General features: G+C 42.9%; 1 protein-coding gene and 1 pseudogene across 1 annotated transcript; one reads left to right on the top strand and one right to left on the bottom strand.

The window, feature by feature from the left end:
* The window catches only part of LOC105069320 (otoferlin-like), a 65,011-nt pseudogene extending 55,847 nt beyond the window's left edge, over nucleotides 1-9,164 (bottom strand).
* Nucleotides 9,165-10,117: 953 nt separating this feature from the next.
* On the top strand, nucleotides 10,118-15,959 carry LOC141575517 (lysosomal-trafficking regulator-like). Its single transcript, XM_074354895.1, has 4 exons — nucleotides 10,118-10,236; nucleotides 12,149-12,318; nucleotides 13,717-13,945; nucleotides 15,750-15,959. The coding sequence occupies exons 1-3, from the start codon at nucleotides 10,141-10,143 to the stop codon at nucleotides 13,802-13,804; spliced, it is 354 nt and encodes a 117-aa protein (XP_074210996.1). The 5' UTR covers nucleotides 10,118-10,140; the 3' UTR covers nucleotides 13,805-13,945; nucleotides 15,750-15,959.
* The last annotated feature ends 3,065 nt before the right edge of the window (nucleotides 15,960-19,024 follow it).

Raw genomic sequence — 19,024 nt, 5'->3', positions numbered from 1 at the left:
TAGAGGCATCAATAACTGTAACTAATTATTCATATTTGACTAATAAAACATGAGCATTAATAGTTTAAAATTACAGTCCATCTGCTCTTGCCATGTCCCAAACTTTTCTCCTTCGGCCTTTCCACCAGAAACCGCAGATCTGAATATCTGACTTAAGCTACAATAAGACAAAATGGACAAAAAACAAGACCCTGTTTCATGGTGGATCTTTAAGACTGGTGGTAAAAGAAAATATAAGCAGCATTTAAGTGGTGACAGGATTTTCTTAATTTGAAGAATGGGGTGTTGAGTTACCATCTTTACATTTAAAACTGAAATATCATGGCACAAACTTAAATAGCCAATCTTTATCCAACATTATGTGTCAGGAACTGGTCATAGCCTTTTTCCACTACAAACTCAAGTGACTTTCACAACTCTATGAAGTGGAAGCTATTGTTATTCCCTTTCTAGAGATGAAGAGACTGGAACTCAGAATACACCATGTGCAAGGTCATACGGCTGTTAGGGACTGAAGGTAGGCACCTGCCAAGGCCCACCTGTCTCTTTTAGCAATTAATATGTGAGAAGTCCTTCACTCAGTAACTTTTACACACTCTCAATAAATAATAGGTATCACTCCATAACATGGGTGTAGAAAAAGGGTTTCTAACCATCCAATTTTTAAGAAAAAATATTGACTACATAAATTTTGTTTAAAACTTTTCCATGGCAAAACACTATAAGCAAAGCTGAAAGACAGATGACAGATTAGGAGAAAATATTTGCAACTATGTAAGACAGATAAATGGCTAATCTCCTTAATATTAATATTATGTAGATTTTATGTATATGTTTATATATATATTTTAATACAATGTCTACATATAGATTATATAAAGAATTATTTTTTAATTTAAGGGAAAAGAAAAAATATTATAAAGAGAAACAAATGGACAAAAGACAAGTACAGACATTTCACAAAAAACAAAGACAGAAGACAGACATTAAAGTAGGAGAAAATGTTCAACTTCGTAACAGGTGAAATGCAAATTAAAACTACATATTGAGATACCATTTCTCACCCATCACATTAGCAAAGATTCAAAAGCTTGACCATACACTCTGCTGGGGAGGCTATAAGAAAACCAGTACTTATCCACTGCTAAAGGGAATTCCAAATAGTACAGCTCCTGTGTAGGAAAATGTCTATAACTTTTGACCCAATAATCCCACTTCTAAGGATCTAACCTGAAGATACACCTCCAACATGACAAAAACACATATACATTTGATATACTTCCAACATAACAAAAATGGTGGCAACATTATTCATAACTGCAGAAATAATTTGTAAACTACTTAAATGCCCCTAAATTGGAGACTGGTTGAATAAACTGTGGTACAAGTATACAGTGGAATACTATGCAGCTGTGAAAACAAGAATGAAGATTATCTTTCTGAACTCATACAGAGCCATTTCCTGGATATATCATTAAATGAAAAAGGCAACATCTAAAATAGCACACACAGTATACTATATTTTGTGTACAAAAAAGAGAAAATAAGAAAACACATGTTAATTTCTGCTGAGAGAGGAAGAGAGGGAGAAACTAGAAACTTATGCAGAAAATTACACAAAGGGCACAGAGAAGGGATCTGAGAGGGAGAGATACCCCTTTGCATACACATTTAAGAATAAGCTTGACTTTTGGAAGCATGTTAATGTTCTACAGATTCAAAAAATAAACAAGAGTGGAAAAGAATTAAATGGCAGGCACTATTAACAGGATCTTAGTTCACTCTAACATGTTTTAGTTTTCATATAATCTTAAAAAAACTCAATATATAATCTCTTCCTTTGTCAGAGCTGGTTAAGGATCACAGAAAAGCAGACTAATTTTCTAATGTTCACAAAGGAAATGAGCGAAAGAGTCCAAGATATTTGCCCTTAATTTCCAATTCAGGACTAAATCCACCAAGTAGCAGAGTTTAACCATGAACTCAATCTGATAGAGGCGGGGAGGGGAGGGGAAGGGAATAAAGAGAAGGGAAGTTGTTGAGCTCCAGGGCCCTCCATCCCCAGAGAAGGTGCTTCTGTGGGAAGATGGACCAACCCCGAGGAAATGACCAAGTGCCCCCAAGGCCCTGAATCACATCAACAACTGCAATTCCAAGTGTGAGTTATTGTAAAACCGGTCAGAGAGATGAGATCACAGAGATGAGATCAGTGCTCACAGAAATTACCCCTCAGGTGGCTGACCTCCAACAACCAGCACAGTTCTCCCACCGGGCAGCCAGCCCAGTGGAGGGGGAGGGCTCGCAGACAGTCTCCAGGTATGGAGTGCATTTCTTGAGCTAGTTTAGATAAGACTGAAAATCCCAAGCTCCAGCTCTGCTCTCTGGGCAACACAAGGAGGGACTCAGAACTGAGCGAGGGGCTTATACAACTCTCCCCATGGGTCTCCTGGAAGGCTTCCTTCCTTGTTGTAAGCCAGCCACGCACGTCAGTGACTTGAGAAGGTTTCTAGGAACATGACACACTAGTAAGAGTATCAGGCTGCTTCTGCTACAGTGGAAGGTAGAAGAAGGTTCTCAGAAAAGGTAAAGGACACAAAAGTATTACCACGAATAGAATGAGTATTGCTGTGGGCATCAGGGTTTGGGAAGTAAACACGAACCAAGGTGAGTAAAGGCTCAACCTGACAGAGAGAGAATGGAAAAGCCCGTTGGAAGGCTGTCTAGGAGAGATGATTACACAAGGACAGCTAAATGGGCCACGCGTCTTTTAACACATGCATGACTTCACAAAGTCTTTGGTGTTCTCTTCTTAAATCCGAGGCAGTTAGACTAAACTGTTTCACAGTTAACGTCCAGGTTTTATGTTTCTGATTCAGCGATGCACAAGAGTAAATGAAGAAGATTGGGAGTGGAGACACAGTGTCTGTTTGGACAGAGAGAGGAAAGATGAGGAAGTTTACACCCTATGGCCTTGCTCTAGAGGCCAGCTGCTGCCCGCTGGGGAGGTGGGATTGGAGAATATAAATAATGTATTTATATCTGCCTTTATTTTTAGTAATTCCTTGGCATTCTACCAGGTCTCACTGCTCCAGGCAGTCAAGAGGTCTGGGTTTGAGTTTTAGATGCACAACTGACGTGTTCTCTGTGTGGTTTAGTAAGTTAGTCATATAACCACTTCTGGTCTTCATATTCTAGAAATGAAGGGTAAAACCTCTCAGAGCTGTTGTGAGAAAGAACTTGGTAAAGTGGAACGTACTGTATTAATGTGATCAGTACTCTATCAGAATTTGACCCTCCTGAACTCATAGTAGGAGCAGAAGTGGTGCCAGCGGTGGTACTAGTACTAATTGTAGCTGACATTTACATGGGCCACTGGTGTTCGTGAATTTTAATAGCAGGATTGCCTGAACTGAGAAATAGCAACTCAGTGTTGTGGTACATATGGTCCAGAGTAATAAGCCAACACACTTCTATCTTAAGAGGAGTATCTTGCTTAAATGAAAAATGTTAGTTAAGTTGACAGTTCTCTTTAAATCCAAAGAGAGTGTTTATTTTTTCAGGAACACAAAGAGTGGCAGCTCACATCCTTGCCCTGCGAGGTTTGTAGATCATTTGTGAAAATTATAGCAGAAGTCCTTGGATCTCCTCCAGATTTGGAATTATTGACAATTATCTTCAATTTCCTTTTAGCAGTCCACCCTCCTACTAATACTTACGTTTGTCACAACCCCACAAACTTCTACTTTTCTTTGCACGTAGGTAGGTATAATCATCTTTGCAGATCTTGGCTTTTCCACTTTTTTTTTTCTCTTCCCAATTGATCTCCATTTGTTGGGTATTTATCGAATGGTCTCTGTGCTAGAAATTGCCCTAATTACACAGTGGGATTGGGACAGGGCGGAGAGCTAAAATGAGCCAGACATGAGCTTAAACGCCAAGAGGTGAGGGGAGATGTATACTCAAATAATTATAGGAAGAAATGATATCTGGTAAGTACCTAGTACATGCAAAAGGAGAAGTACTCAGATGTCAGAGGAGTGAGGGCTTCATCAGACAGCTGTGGAGAGAGAAGACTTCATAGATTATGTATCTGACATGGGCACTGAAGACTTTAGGTAAAATTCGATGGGTAGATTGGAGAATTAGCATTCCAGGTGAAGAGAATGACTTAAACGGGAGGAAAAATAGGAAGAAAAAATAAAGAATAATGAACTTTACCTAAGTATAGGGGATTTATAAAGTAGTAGTGAGAAATAATACCATAAATATAGTTTGGGACATTTAATTACTTCCCCCTCAAGGTCATATTAAATGAGTCTTTAACTATAAGGTCAGAGAGTTTGAACTTGTATTCTAGTTAGGGGTAATTGAAGGATTTTGTTTTGTTGTGTTTGTTTTGAGCCAAGGAACATGCTGTAAGTAAATTATTACAGTAACATTCAGTATAGAGAAACGACCTGCATAGAAGTGAGTTGCAGCTCTGGGAACAGACGAGACCACTGAAGAAAAGCGCTGAGACAGAAGGAAAAGGGAAGCTAAGGACAGAACTGCTGGCAGCAATGCTGTGTAGAGGGGGGAACAAGAAAGAGCAACCTCGGTGTGAAGGACAGGTGGGATAACCAGGGTTCTCAGAGGGTGAGGAAGAGTGGGCCGTGGTGAGAAAGCAGGCGAGAGCGTGCCTGAGAGGGAGCAGACCGCAAGCTTAGATGGGAAACTATTGTGAAGCAGCCATTTTAAGGAATGTAATCAGTGAATACAATGATTCAACCACAGTAAAATTCCAAGTGGGATTATCAGCATGTGAGGTGTGTTAGGTTCAACAAACATTTAGTGAACCAAGATCCTGGTAGCAGGGCGGTTGCAAAGACAAGTAACATGTGGCCCCTCCCTTGAGGAGCTCATGGTCCAGTAGAGGGAGGGAGACATGACAGGTCATTATACCACGTGGAAGGCACGGCGCTGTCAGTATTCTGTCTTCTGGTCCCACAGAGCATGGTGAGGGCATATTTCCTGGACGAGGTGGCGCCTGCTCTGAGCCTTAAAGGTTGAATGGGAGTTGAAGGGAAGGGCCTTCCAGGCAAAGCAAACAGCTTGATGTTGCTGAAGTATGTAAGAAAAAAGGCTGGAAAAGGGGTGTGTAGACAGACTGTGGAGATTCTGGTAGACAAGAAGCTTGGACTTTCCCCAGGGTGGTAAGGAGGCAGCAGAGAGCCACAGGAAGGTTTTTAGCCAGGGCTGACATTTGGTGGAGAGAATTCTGGTAGCTCTGAGGCGAGGTTGACCAGATGTCCATCATGGATACCATTTAGAAGTCTGGTAAGAATCCAGGTGAGAGGTGAAGAGGGCCAGCATTATAGCCCTCCTCTGGGGATGAGAAGAGTTCACAAGTCAGCAATCAGTAGCACCCAGAGACTGACAAGTCATGGATAGAGGAGAGCTGTGGTCAAGGGTGGCTCCTGGTTCCTGCATGGGAGACGGATGCATCCACCAAAGGGACCAGAGAGCAAAACGGGAGTGAATTCAGGGCAGAAGGATGACTCAGGCTTAGATTTAGCACATTTGTGGTGCATTTAAGAAATCAAGCAGTTGAATTTACAAGTATGAATCTCAGAAAGGAAGACTAAGCTAGAGGTATCAATTTTGGAGTTGTATTGGACATCGAAGGGCCTTTGTACAAACGTAAGTCACAGCCCTTTCCTCCAGGAGTGAAGAGATGAGCAGGGTCCTCGGAGAGCTCATATTAGCATATACAAGGTGAAGCATCAGGCTGCTAAGGCACAGCAGTGACTGCAGGTACCGAGGGCTTGCAAAGCAGCAGAGGCCGCAGTGGCTAGGCACAGTCAGAGAGCCTAGGGCAGGACTTGCAGGGTGTGCTCGCATACAAGGTGCGCCATGTGTGTCTGCTTTGAACTTCTTTTTATAAACATTTGCATTTGATGATTTGCTTTTAAAGTTACATTTTTGTTTAATACTTTTTAAAAATTCTCTCAAACCGTTTTGATCCTAGATGGCAAGATCTTTCAGGAGAAAGTACAGTCGATTGTGTACCAGAGGCATTCTGGCAGTGGAGGAAGGTCTGTTACCAGCCCTGGACTGATGGTCATAAGCCCATCTGCTTTTACTGCTTCACCACCCAAAGGTAAAAAAAAAAAAAAAAAAAAAAAAAAATTAAAAAATAAAAACCCAATAGTGAAAGTATAACTAATTCTGGATATTAATAGATAAATAAATTGTGCATGTTTTAGCAGCATAGTAAACCTGATATTCAGATTAAGTAAACGGAAGGCTAAACTTAAAAAGTATAGAACATGTTTAAGGAATCCGTTTTGCTACTTTCTGGTACAAGCAACTCACACTCCAAACCACAAGTAAGGCTCAGGAGAACTTAGGAGATGGGTGAGGCTCCTGCTCTCTTGCTCTGGAATTCTGTCTCTTTTTGTCATAGTCATTTGGCTTTCATTAAGCTTCTGATTTATTTTCCCATTTTCTTTAAAAGCTTTGTTTGGCTTACTGTCTCCTTTCTACCTGAAGTCATTCTAGACAATGTCACATGCCATGTGAACAGCCATGCACACTCTGGCCTCATGTCCCTTGACTCTGGGGAACTTTCCCTCTATTTTATCAACCAGTATGTTTGCCTTGACCTTGGACAGCATCTGAACACACTTCTCACCTCTGAATCTCCAGTGTCCCACTCCCTGACAACACCCTCCTGTCTCTCCGGTTTCTTTGTCATCATCCCAATTTCCCCCTTCCCTTTTCCCCTCCAGCGTAGGCCCCATTAGCCAATAATTTTATTTCTTCATTTTCCTTGTCCCCTTGGTCTTTTAGGCACTCCTGACCTGAAAAACCCTAACCTTTCCTCACTCTAACCCTCCTCACACTGCTGAAAGCTGCTCGAGAAAGTCACCACTGAGAACTCCTGCAACTGTAGAAGGGTCTGCAACTGTAGTTGGCCCTTTAATGCTGCCCTGTGATTTTTCTGTATGTTCAGAATCAATTCCCTCTTTTTCCGTAGCAAGTATATTCAAGTCTTTAAGCTAACAGTACGTTCCTCTCTTCTTGATTTATCTTAACAGACTACGTCATTTCTATCTTTATAGAGAAAAAATAGGTGCACATCTCCTGGTTGTGAACTGACTGTGTGTCTTTTCCTCTCCTGACTGCTGTCCCCTTCCATACTGAGACATTCCTTTCATTGTCAGTCCCGTCTAGTCTTGTCTGTAGCTCCGATACAGATGATTAACTAGTGCTGGTAAGATAGAAAGATGGTGAGAAAGACAGGATATCTGGGTGTTTATCTCCAAAGTGTTTCAATTATTCTCTAGCACATTTTATGGCCTTTTGTTTGAATATTTTAAGACTATGTTTAATTAGTTTTATTTGGAATTTTATAGGAAGTGTTATTTTTAAAACAGTCGTGCATCACTCTGAAACATTTTCAAGTACATTCTTGCCCCCATTGTTTCCAGGTCATTTGAACAGAATCTTTTCAGCAGCCTTATTCCTCCAGCCAAAGTCCTGAAATAACTAGGAAAACTTCTGAGCTGTGGAGCTGTTTTATTATCACAAAGCCTGTGCTCTAAGCAGTTCATTCAGTGCTTGTTTACTCTGTCTCAGTGCCTCTAATGTTTTAGCCTGCCGAAAACTCGCCTGGAGGGCTCGTTAGACCAGATCCCTGGGCCCTGCCTCATCCGTCCTGATTCAGTAAATCTGGGTGGAGCCTGAGAATGTGCATTGCTAACAATCACACAGGTGCTGCTGACCCCGGGCTGTGGCCGGCCCGCAGACCACACCATGAGTTGCAGTCACTTATATCCCATGCGCTGAGGAGGAGAGTGACTTTTCTGTCTCCTCCTACTTAGAATGTAAGCAACAGCGAAGTGGAGAGCGGTAGCAAGAAGAGAAAAAACGTTTTCTTATTGCTGACAGAGCAAAAAGTGACTGCAAAATTGGAGGAGCGGGGAGGGGAGGGTACAACTCAGTAGTAGAGTGTCTTTCTAGCATGCACAAGGTCCTCGGTTCAATCCCCGGTACTTCCATTAAATAAAGTAATAAATAAACCTAATTACCCCTCCCACAAAAAATCGAAAAAAAGAAGAAGAAGAAGAAGAAGAAGAAGAAGAAGAAGAAGAAGAAGAAGAAGAAGAAGAAGAAGAACTGGAGGAGTGAGAGAACGGTCTAGGGCCGTTTGGTCCAGTAATAACACCACCAAGCACGACCGTTACTGCCTGAGCACCTGTCCTACTGCAGGCAGTCTGCGCTTTTTATCACAAATGTGACCTCACGTAATCCTAAGAGCAACCTTGCAGAGTAGAAATTCTGAACGCTCTTTTTACACTTAGAGAGACTAGTACTCACATAATTAAATGACTCACCTGAGGCCACCTGAGCAGCCAGGGGTGTCTAGTTGCAGAGCGCACACTCTTCCCCCTGCGTCCATCTGAGGCCTGGAGACCGCTCACCAAGGCGAACTACGCTTCATTCAGTTCGTTGAATTTCAATTCGGTAGAACCATTAATCCTACGACTTTCAATCATTGAGGCAGTACTGTATTTTGTTAAGGAGACAGGAGAAGACATGTATTTTTGGAAGATTTTAATAACAAGTAGTTAAAAGAAAAATAGTTTTAACTCTTAATGTTAAGCACTACTTATCGGGAACGCTAACCTGTAGGGATTCTTCCCCGTCACTACGGGGGGGGGGGGTGTTCTTGCTGCGGCGGTGACTGAGTGTGCAGAAGTGGCCCCACAGGGCGGATGTTTAAGTGCCTTTTCCTGTCTGCTCCCGCCAGGAAGCGGCTCCGGCAGGGATCTCCCGCAGCAGGCGGCTGCCCGCATGCCGCATTCCCGAAGCCTGCCGGCCTTCCCGACCTCCTCGCCGCAGCCATGGCCGCGGAAGCCGCCCGGAAGTGTTGGGGGGGGGCAGTATCGACGGGTTGCAGAGAGGGTCGTGGACAGTTACGTGGCTTCCCGGCTAGAGAAGCAGAGTCCGCTGGGGTGCTCCGAGACGCTGAGGAGAGGCGGGGAAGATGCTTTCCTCAGCAGCTGCGAGTCTGCGAAAACGGTCTGCGAGGCGGAGGCCGCCCTGCCAGCCCAGGCCCCTGTCCCCGGCGTCCCGGAACGGCGGCGTTTCCCGCGGCCAGGGTCGGTCAGAGGACGCCGGCCCGATCACCTGAGGGGGCTGGCCTCGTTCCAGCGCAGCCACAGAACCGTCGCAAGCCTCGGGCTGGCCTTCCCGTCACAGCACGGAGCTGCCGCCCTGGGCCGCTGGCCCAGCCTGGCCGACAGGAACGCCGAGGACTGCGACAATTTTGCCTTTCCTCTCCGCTGCGAGCCCCTGGGCCGCCAGGGCCGCAGGCGCTCACAGGTGCTCACGTGTTCTTACGCGCAACCCCGCCCCCGCCCGCCCTTTACTGCGCTGGGAAGAACCTCCGTGCTTGTAGAAGCGGCTTTATTGCATAACCTCTTAAATACAGCATGTAGGTTGGTAACAAAGGTCCCTCCCTCCTCATTTTAATACTGAGTGATGCTGAATTCCACATTTAACCAAAGGCTAAACCATAAATAGTTCTTGAAGAAAAAAAAAATGTGGTTCGTTTAATTCCATATGGTTATTAGAGACAGACTCTTCAGTTTAGGAAAGTTATACGATTTTTTATTCCTTCCAAAAGCATCTCCACCAGCATGGTCAGTGAGACTCCGCAGTGATGGGAATGCTCGCCTGTGCCGCCCCCTGAGGTCGGCACATGCGCCTACATGTGCAGCTGGGCAGCTGCATTTTTATTTAGCTTTAGTTAAATAGCACACGTGGCTCGTGGAAATCACAGAGGTAGGACAGACTACTGCTTAGTCACTGTACCTAAAAAGGGCCGGTGATAGAAAGTGGTGGCAGCCTTGTTAATCACAGCTAAGTCAGGCAGCATCTCTTTAAACCTTACGGACTTCTGTTTCACGTGTTAAAATTACTACCACTCGTCATGGCTCTCAGGGGTATCGCGGTGTGCTGCTTTCCTCCCCGGCACTGTGTCAGTCAAGCTTTTGGGGTCTCTATTACAATGCGACTGAAGACTACCTGGTCCCCATATGCTGTGGGCTGTACGAACTCTTGAGCGGGGTCCTTCTTATCCTGCCTGACGCCATGCTGGAAGACGTGATGGACAAGCTCATTCAAGCAGACACGTTCTTAGTCCTCGTTTACCACCCGTCACCTGCCATACAGCGAGGAGTTATTAAAGTAAGGGCAGCTCCTAAATATGTTGTTTTAATTTGGAAAAATAAATACATGTGTAACTTAAAATTTGGATATACATATTACAATAGACCTAAAGCTTTTTTATTCTTAACCCTAATGAGCTGATACAGTTTGTTACCTTTTACTCATGTTTTTATATGGAATACCATCCAATGTTAAGCTCTCCTCCATATATTGATTCAGATCAACGTGTTATTTTGTTTTTTTTTAATTACCGAACCATATACTTAATTTTTTATTATTATTTATCTAATGGAGGGACTGGGGATTGAACCCAGGACCTCGTGCATGCTAAGCATGTGCTCTACTACTGAGCTATACCTACCCCTCAACTTGTGTCAATGTGTTTTTTGAGTCTACTGATTACAAGGAACACATAGTTCATTAAGAACCTCTCCTGCAGTGTAGTGTCATCAAATCTTAGACGTTTACTTCAGGTTTCAGCCCCGATATCACCTTCTCAAAGAGGCTTTCCCTGACCATCTCTCAGAAGGGCTTCCTTCTGGCCCTGCTCCTCGTTTATTCTGTAGTAGCATCCTAGCCATGTCTTGTAATTATCTTTTAAATTGTATACTTGTTATTTTAATCTCCCACACTGAAATATAAACTCTGAGATAAGAATCTTGTGTCTAATATATAAAAGGTCCTAAGTATATTATTGAATGAATAAATGTTTAATATGAATAGTTTTCATTAGAAAATGACATAATATTGAAATGGCCTTTTAAAGATTCTCATTTTCTAGTTTGTCTTGATGTAGGGTATTGTTTAATCCCTTGCAGTTCAACCCGGTATTTACTTAGCTTCCATGTCATCATGCAAAACACCGGGCTTGTTGCTATGTGGGATATAAAGGGAAATAATATAAGCCCCTGCATTCAAGCGTTTATAGTCTAATGGGGGAGGGAGACATGTACCCAGCTAAGTAAAATGTAAGGGCTTCTGTGACGAGTGCTTCGGTGGCAGTATTAACAGAGAAGCATAGGAGCGTAGGGAAAGCAGTTCATTCTCATGGGGGAACCAGGGACGGATTCATGTACAAGGTGTATTTTTGTTTAATGCTGTGAACTTAGAAAGCTTTTTAAGTAGGGCAGTAAATGGATGTGTGTTTTGGGAACAGGAGTCTGTCACCAGTGTGAGAGGGTGATGGCAGGGAGAGAGACGTGGAAGTTTTCAATCTCGGCTAGCACAGAAGTGATGCCTTCCTGACCCGGGAGGCGGGGAGTCAAAGCACAGGTGGAGTTGAGAGACGTTAACTGGGGTGGAGGAGAGATGCCTTCGTAGTTACATGCGGGAAATCAGGACGAGGAGAGCCAGAAGCCAGGCTGGACTTACAGTCTAGGAGCCCAGCGCTCCTGTGTCTGAGATCAGAGCCACGGAAGCAGTGAGTCTGGAAGGGAAAACGGTTACTTTGGTTGTACCCGTGCTGCATTTCAGATGCTGAGGAAGGGTGGAAATGTAGGCCTAGGCCCGGGATAGACAGTCTGCCAGAAGTCTGAAAACCAGACGTCTAGGATATACATATGTTTTCAGAGAAAGCGTAATACAGTGTTGACTGATTTTTCTTGCTTCAGAATCAAAGTTAGGCACAAATATTCTACTGTACTTGACCAAGACTGCCAGTCTACTAGGTGTCCATGCTCAGCTAAAAAGCTGGTTTTACCTCACAGGTGTGCCAAGAGCTCCAGGACCATTGTCGTCAGCGTTCCGGCGTAGTCAGGGACAAGGTTTATTTCTGTTTTGTTGTGGAGGTGGCATTTCCTTTGAGCTTTCTATGTTCTAAATGAAATTCAACAGTAATTTCCAACTACAAGTGTAATACAGTGTCTATAATTTGTTTACGTCATACAAAATTTTCATACATTATCTAAGTTGTCTTAATTTTTTTCCTTAGCTACTGGATGCATATTTTAATAGAGCATCTAAGGAACAAAAAGATAAATTGCTGAAGAATCGTGGCTTTTCCTTGCTAGCAGACCAGTTGAATCTTCATCAGGGAACTCAGGAATTGTTAGAATGCTTCATCGAAGTGTTCTTTGGCCGACGCATTGGCCTTGATAAAGAGTAAGTGGGTCCTTCCATCCATCATAATTCGGGATCCGTTGTCTTAAATGTAAAATTTATTAAACTGACTTCTAACAAAATTATTTGGTCACTTTAAGAAAAAATCTGCTAAAAGTCATTTTCTAGGTGAATCAATGTATTATTTTCCATTTGATATTCTTTCTAATATAACTTCTTCCTTTGCATTTCATTCACTAGCTAGGAACTAGAAAGAAATAAGTGAAAGAAAGTAATAGTTAAGATTTGGCATATGGGGAGAAAGGGGGTGGGAAGGGGTAAATTGGGAGTTTGGGATTTGCAGATACGAACTACTAGATATAAAATAGATAAACAACAAGGTCCTACTGAACAGCACAGGGAACTATACTCAATACCTTGTAGAAACCTATACTGTAAAAGAATATGGAAGTGTATGTATGTATATGTATGACTGAAACATGATGCTGTACACCAGAAATTGACACAACATTGTAAACTGACTATACTTCAATTAAAAATTTTTGATTTAATTAAAAAAATTTGTCATATACAGCTAATCTGAGAAGGTTAACTGAAAAGAAATGTGACCCCTGTATGCTCAGCAGCAGATTCCATGAGTGGCTCCAGGGAAGCTCCTCACTCTGGTCAGAGCCTCAGGTTACAGGAGAAGAGCCCGTGCCTCCCCTGGGATTCTGGCGCACTGGTGACTGAGCTTTGACCCTGGTGTGATGCTGAAGGATTGGCCAATAAGTACAGAAAATGAAGAATAGTTTTCTCCCAAACCAAAAGTTAGGCAGAAAAGTTAAACTATTATTTCTGTCTATGATGGAGAGAAATGTGTGTCTTTTTATTATTATTAAGTGTCTCCTGCTTATTTGTAAGTGGGCAGCTCCGGCCGTGATCAGTTGACTTGTTACCTGCAGCAGTGACACTTTTCATCCACGTACAGCTGTTGCCTCTTTCAAAGCAGCTCTGTATTATCTCATGCGATTCTCACAACAGCCTCAAGAAGAAGGTAAAGCGCTTATCAGCAAACATACTGACAGATGAGGGAAATGAGGTATCAAACACTTGAATGATTTGTTTTTCTCTGCACCTGTCATGTTGACCCCTAAAGCAGTTCTTTGGACACCTAAGGGGTTCATGGACAAATTAAAGTGAGTCAATTAAAACCACGAAATTATATGCATGTTTCATTTGAATATTGGTGTATTCAACTTGGGACAGTTTTAGCAACACCTTTTATCTTATTATTGGAAGGGTCTGTGAGCTAAAAAAAGGTTAAGAATCCTTCTACCCTAACTTATGTTTCATAGCTTCAAAATCAGGTCAGCCAAGCAGCCCATATCGCAATCAGTTTTCTTTATTTCATGGTTAATTGTTCCTAATGTGGTTTTCACTGTGTGTTATTTATTATAGGTTTGATCTGGAAGATGTGAAAAACATAGAGCTTTTTCAGAAGTGGTCCGTCATCCCTGTGCTGGGGCTGATAGAGACCTCCTTGTGACAACGTGCTCTTACATAACGCTCTCCTGCTGCTTCTGCAAACCCTAAATTCTTGCTCCAAGGTGGCGGATATGCTGCTGGATAACGGGCTCCTATATGTGTTATGTAAGACGGTGGCAGCCCTGAACTTGTTAGAGAAGCAGTAAGTTCTTCGTCATTATTGAAAACTACTTCTGATGAAAACTTTGGAAAGGGGAAAGCTTTAGTAGGTTACATGAAAGCGTCTGACATGTCAGAAAACTCAGAGAATTTCTTTCCTCCAAAACTGATTGAATTAAATTAAATTGAATGAGGGGGGCCTGTTTTCTACCGTTTTCAATTAGGTTTTTTAAAAAGGTGTTTATATGACGTACTTTTAGGTATTTAGGACCTAAAGACAAGCTGAAATGTATTTACCAGGCTCCCACTGTAGTCTTATAAAAATGACCTCCTCCATCAGGAGCAGGAGACTGAGGGTGAAGAGACCCAGTGGCTTGCTGATGATCACGCAGCTGGCAGAGACCTGGAGACTGAGTCTGCCTCACCGCAGAGGCCTGTGCTCTGAAGTCACGGTGCTGCCCACGTTCAGCCCACGTGTCCTGTTGCCATAAATTAATTTCTAGTGAGCAAAGTACATCAGCAAAGGCTGCCCTCCAAATTGATTAACAGCTTTATAAAATATGTTAGGAGATTAATATTTTTATTTGAATATTGTGCCTTTAGTGTCTGCATTTATGATGTACAGCATAGCATTCTTACTGGCATATTGTTAAGACACAAATCTCCAGAAGCATCATCTTACTGCGCATTAAAGCATTAAATGTTTAATACATTTCTGCAGAGAAGACGGATTCTTGGTAATTCTCTGGGCCAAGGAGGCTCTCTGGGTACAAGAGAGGACTCCTTGTACTTATCTCAGTTTAATTTTTATTGGACACCTGTTTTATTTAGGATCCGGGTGCTAGGCATATGAGAAATACAAAGAAGTGCAAAGTGTTGTTTTTCCTCCAAACGTTTAGTCTTGATTACAGCACAGGGCATGAAGCTGGCAGAATTTAGGAGGAGTGCTGCAGGCTGCTCCTAAAAGCAGTTTGTTGCTGTTGCTGTTTTAAATAAATTGTACTTACTCAATGTCCCTGTGTGCTGCTCTGCTAATTGGCACAAAGCAGTTACCATTTCTAACTCTTGCTTGATTTTTTTTAATTGAGTTATAGTCAGTTTACAATGTTGTGTCAAATTCCAGTGTAGAGCACAATTTTTCAGTTATACATGAACACACATATATTCATTGTCACATTCTTTTTCGCTGTGAGCTACCACAAGATCTTGAATGTATTTCCCTGTGCTATACAGTATAATCTTGTTTATCTGTTCTGCGTGTGACTGTCAGTATCTACAAATTTCAAATTCCCACTTCTTGCTTGATTTTGAAAAAGTAAATGGAGAGGCTTAATTTCACACACTGAAGTAGTAAATAAGGTTAGAAGTTGAGGGACAGAAGTAACTAATTCATATTTATTAGGTATTTATAAGTGATTAATATATGTTCAAATCTCACTTAATCCTTAAAATAACTATAATTTGTGTAAGTAAAACTCGGAGAGGTTGAGTCAAAGTCACCATCCCTGAGAAGGCTTCTCAGAACATCCCTGTTGGTGCCCCTAGAATCTTCCTGTTCAGGGTGGCGAGGATGCCTGTGCACTCCCTCAGTGTCTTGTGTTCACCTCTTGTTACACTTACGCCGTTTACCGTTCACAGTCACCTGGTCACCTGTCGGGCCCTCTGCAAGCCGGGCTGTGACAAGAGTCAACTGTGTCGTCTCATGTCTGCTCCTGGCGTGAGGGTCAGGTGACCCGCCATTGAGTACGCAGGATGCACACCGAGGGAGTGCAAGGGGGAGCCAGTGCTGGTGGGCAGGAGTTTAGACCAGTTCTTTTTGCCTTACGTTATCTGTCCTTTTTCTGTAGCATTCCTTCGAATGAACACAGACTGCTGGCTTGTAACATACAGCAGCTCCTCATAGCGGTTACAGTCCACGCTTGCAGTTCCTCGGGCTCACAGTATTTAAGAGTTATTGAAGACCTCATTGTACTGCTTGGATATCTTCAAAATAGCAAAAACAAGAGGACACAAAGTAAGATTTAATTTTGATGGATTTGGCGGGTGGGGTGGGGGGAGTTGTATAACAGCCAAAAATGTTATTATTAGAACTTAATCCTCTTTCTCCGGCTTCTGGGTAGAGAGCGGATTAGAGAGAGAAACTGTTTTACTGAAAGTTCATCCTGAACTTTGTTTACCAGCTTTGAAAAGAAGCCTTAAGTGGCAAAAATAAGAAAGTGATTCCTTGATGTAATTAGTAGCTGGCAACACATTATTCAGAGAAGCTGCTGATTTTTCTTACAAGTAGAATCAAAAGACATATGCTGAATAATAATACCCTTTAGTTTTCTTTAATGGCAAATATTAAAGTGAATATGGGGCAGAAAAATGTGAGGATTTTTGGTTAAATATTTGCCTCATATGTTAAAAAGCCTGTTCTTTGAAACAATTACATAAAATGAAATCAATTTGTGAGCTAGTTTTTTCCATTGAATTTTTTGTAGTGATCATTTGGAAATTTGCTTTAGAATTGTTTTTAAGAACAGTTAAATGTTTATTACCATCAAGGACCCATGTTGATCAAATTTTTTAAAATTTATGTCTAGTAATAAACTATTGACAGTTTAGATATTGCATAAATATAAAAATCAATTCAGTAAAAAAAAATTAACAACCACATAGCTTGAAAACATTCTAGGGTCTTCTGTTCCTAGATATGGCTGTCGCACTGCAGTTTAGAGTTCTCCAGGCAGCCATGGAGTTTATAAAGACCACCGCAAACCATGACCCTGACAGCCTTACAGACTTGTGCCAGTCGCCTTCTCCCCACCATGCAGTGTTGCAGAAGTGAAGGAGCATTGCTTGTGAGCACAAAATCACATTTTAATCATCATAACTTGAAGGCAGCTCGACTCTCCTGTGTTCTGATGCCATTCGCATGTTTAAAACATTTCTTTGTTTAAAAAGTCAATCTATAAAATTTGAGATTTTCCTCCTGGAGGAGACTGTCCTGCTGCTCTCTTTTCAGTGCTCTTCTCAGTCAGCTCTCTCCTGAGCACCTGCCCTGTGCCAAGCACTGTGGTAAATGCTGAAGGTACAATGATGAAAATAAAGACGCGGGTTCTGCCATTGCAGAGACCATGAAATGGCAGAGAAATGTGGAGAGCAGGAACAGAGACCATAACAGGGCAACCTGACCCACACCTGGAGTTAGGAAGGCCTCTGCGGAAGTGAGATTTCAGCACAGGCACGAAGGGGGAGATGGGAGGTAGCCCGAGTCAGAGGAAGAGTGTTTCAGGCGGGATGAACAGCTCGTGTGCAGGCCCAGAGGCAGGAGAATGCTACACTTGCTCAGAGAACAGGAAGAAAGCCATTTAGCCAGAGCGCAGGGCTCCATGAGACAGGGAGGCTGGCTGAGGCTGCACAGGATGGCACGGACCGGTTCACGTGTGGTCAGAGAGGCTGCGTTAGTGAGTGTGGGTTTTATCCCAATGGGAAGGTGCCAAAGGTCTTTAAGTAGGCAGCGTGACATACCCAGATTTTCATTTTATACAGAGCGCTGTGGTTTCTGCATAGAGAGTGGATTGGAGGAGGGTGGGAAGGGTAGTGGGAAGTGCAGGGAGGAGGCTGCTGACATAGTGAAGGCAGAGGTGACAGTGGCTCGGGTCAGGTTAGAATGCACGTGACATTAGGGCTTGCTGTAAATTAGGACGTATCATCAAGTAATAATCACTAATATTGTTAGACTTACTTATTTTTTCCACAAAATCCTCTCTGACCCTTATACACACAATCCAGGAATATAGCATAAATCCTGCCCCCCAAATACACATTGGCTGTATACACACATGTACATGTAAATATAGTGGATATATGTGTACTTGCACACACACGCACACACACACACACACACACATCTCCAAACAGAATACTTGGTAAATTGAAGTTTAATCACCCTTACAGTCTTAAGGCCTTTTGAATCCAAATCTTTTCTCTACTTGTGTTAAACTGCTTCATTGTGTTTGGTGCTGTTCCAAATTTGAAAGCCATGTGAAACACACATCTGGAGAAAAAAGCTATTAAATATACATGGTTTCACAGGAATATGTTTAGATTTATGTGAAAGAAAAGCTTATGTAAATAAAGCTTCTGAAACATCCACATAACCCACTGCCCTGTACCTTCTTCCCTAATTTCTTGCCTGGACATACTCCCTCCTCGTGAGCGCCCCTCCTGGTGGGCCTCCCGTGCCAGGTGGAGTTCTGCCTTTCCCCAGGCCTGGCAGTCGTGCTCAGCTCCCTGTGTGCCAGAAGGCCGCTTCTGGAACACCTCTCCTTTGCAGGGTTTCTTGGATTTGGAAAAATAAGTAGAAAAGAAGTGGAAAGCAGCCTTCAGCCCTCTCTCTGAACCTCCTCCCTCTGCTTCCTGACTCCTCTCGCCCTCACCCTGGGGCTTATGCTTTTACTCTGTCTCAGGACATGCAGTCGCTCCGGGCCATAGGAGGCTTATAGACTCCTACGAGTTCTGAACTTGATAAAAGACCTTGACTCACCCAGTGCAGCTTCCCATTCCTCAGATGTACTGGGGCCTAGAACTAGACACTGCTGCTGCCCACCCCCTTGCAGCAGCTCGCCATGTCTCCAGGACCCTCCGTCTCAGGTCTCCCGAGAATTCTTCCTGCCTTGAGTACTGCCTTATTTAAACTCTGTCTTCGTGACTCCGGTTTATAAAACGGAGTGACTTCGTGACTCCATTTCATGTGTCTTATGCTGTTGCTTGGTAATTCCTCCCATGTTGTTTTACACATGTATTTAGGGAGGACTGTGTTTTAATAGCTCGCTGTTAGTCAAAAGTTATTGTCGAAAGTGCATTGGCTTTGTGCACTTGGTGCAAAGTCCCCAGCGCTGAAGCTCTCTGCTTCTGAGCAGCGTGGTTACAAAACTCATCGGCCCACTTGTTCATGATGCTGCAGTGACTAAGCAGAGTCTGTTTCTCCATCATTTAGATGGTGAACTGTTTTTTGGGGGGGATAGTTAAGCTTATTTATTTATTTATTCATCTGTCAGAGGTGCTGGGGATTGAACCCAGGACCTCATGCATGCTAAGCACATGCTCTACCTCTGAGCTACATCCTCCCCTGAAA

This window comes from Camelus bactrianus, chromosome 29 (genome assembly GCF_048773025.1).
Source record: "Camelus bactrianus isolate YW-2024 breed Bactrian camel chromosome 29, ASM4877302v1, whole genome shotgun sequence".
NCBI lineage: Eukaryota > Metazoa > Chordata > Mammalia > Artiodactyla > Camelidae > Camelus > Camelus bactrianus.
Note: the sequence above shows the minus strand (reverse complement) of the source record. Positions and strands in the feature narration are given on the sequence as shown.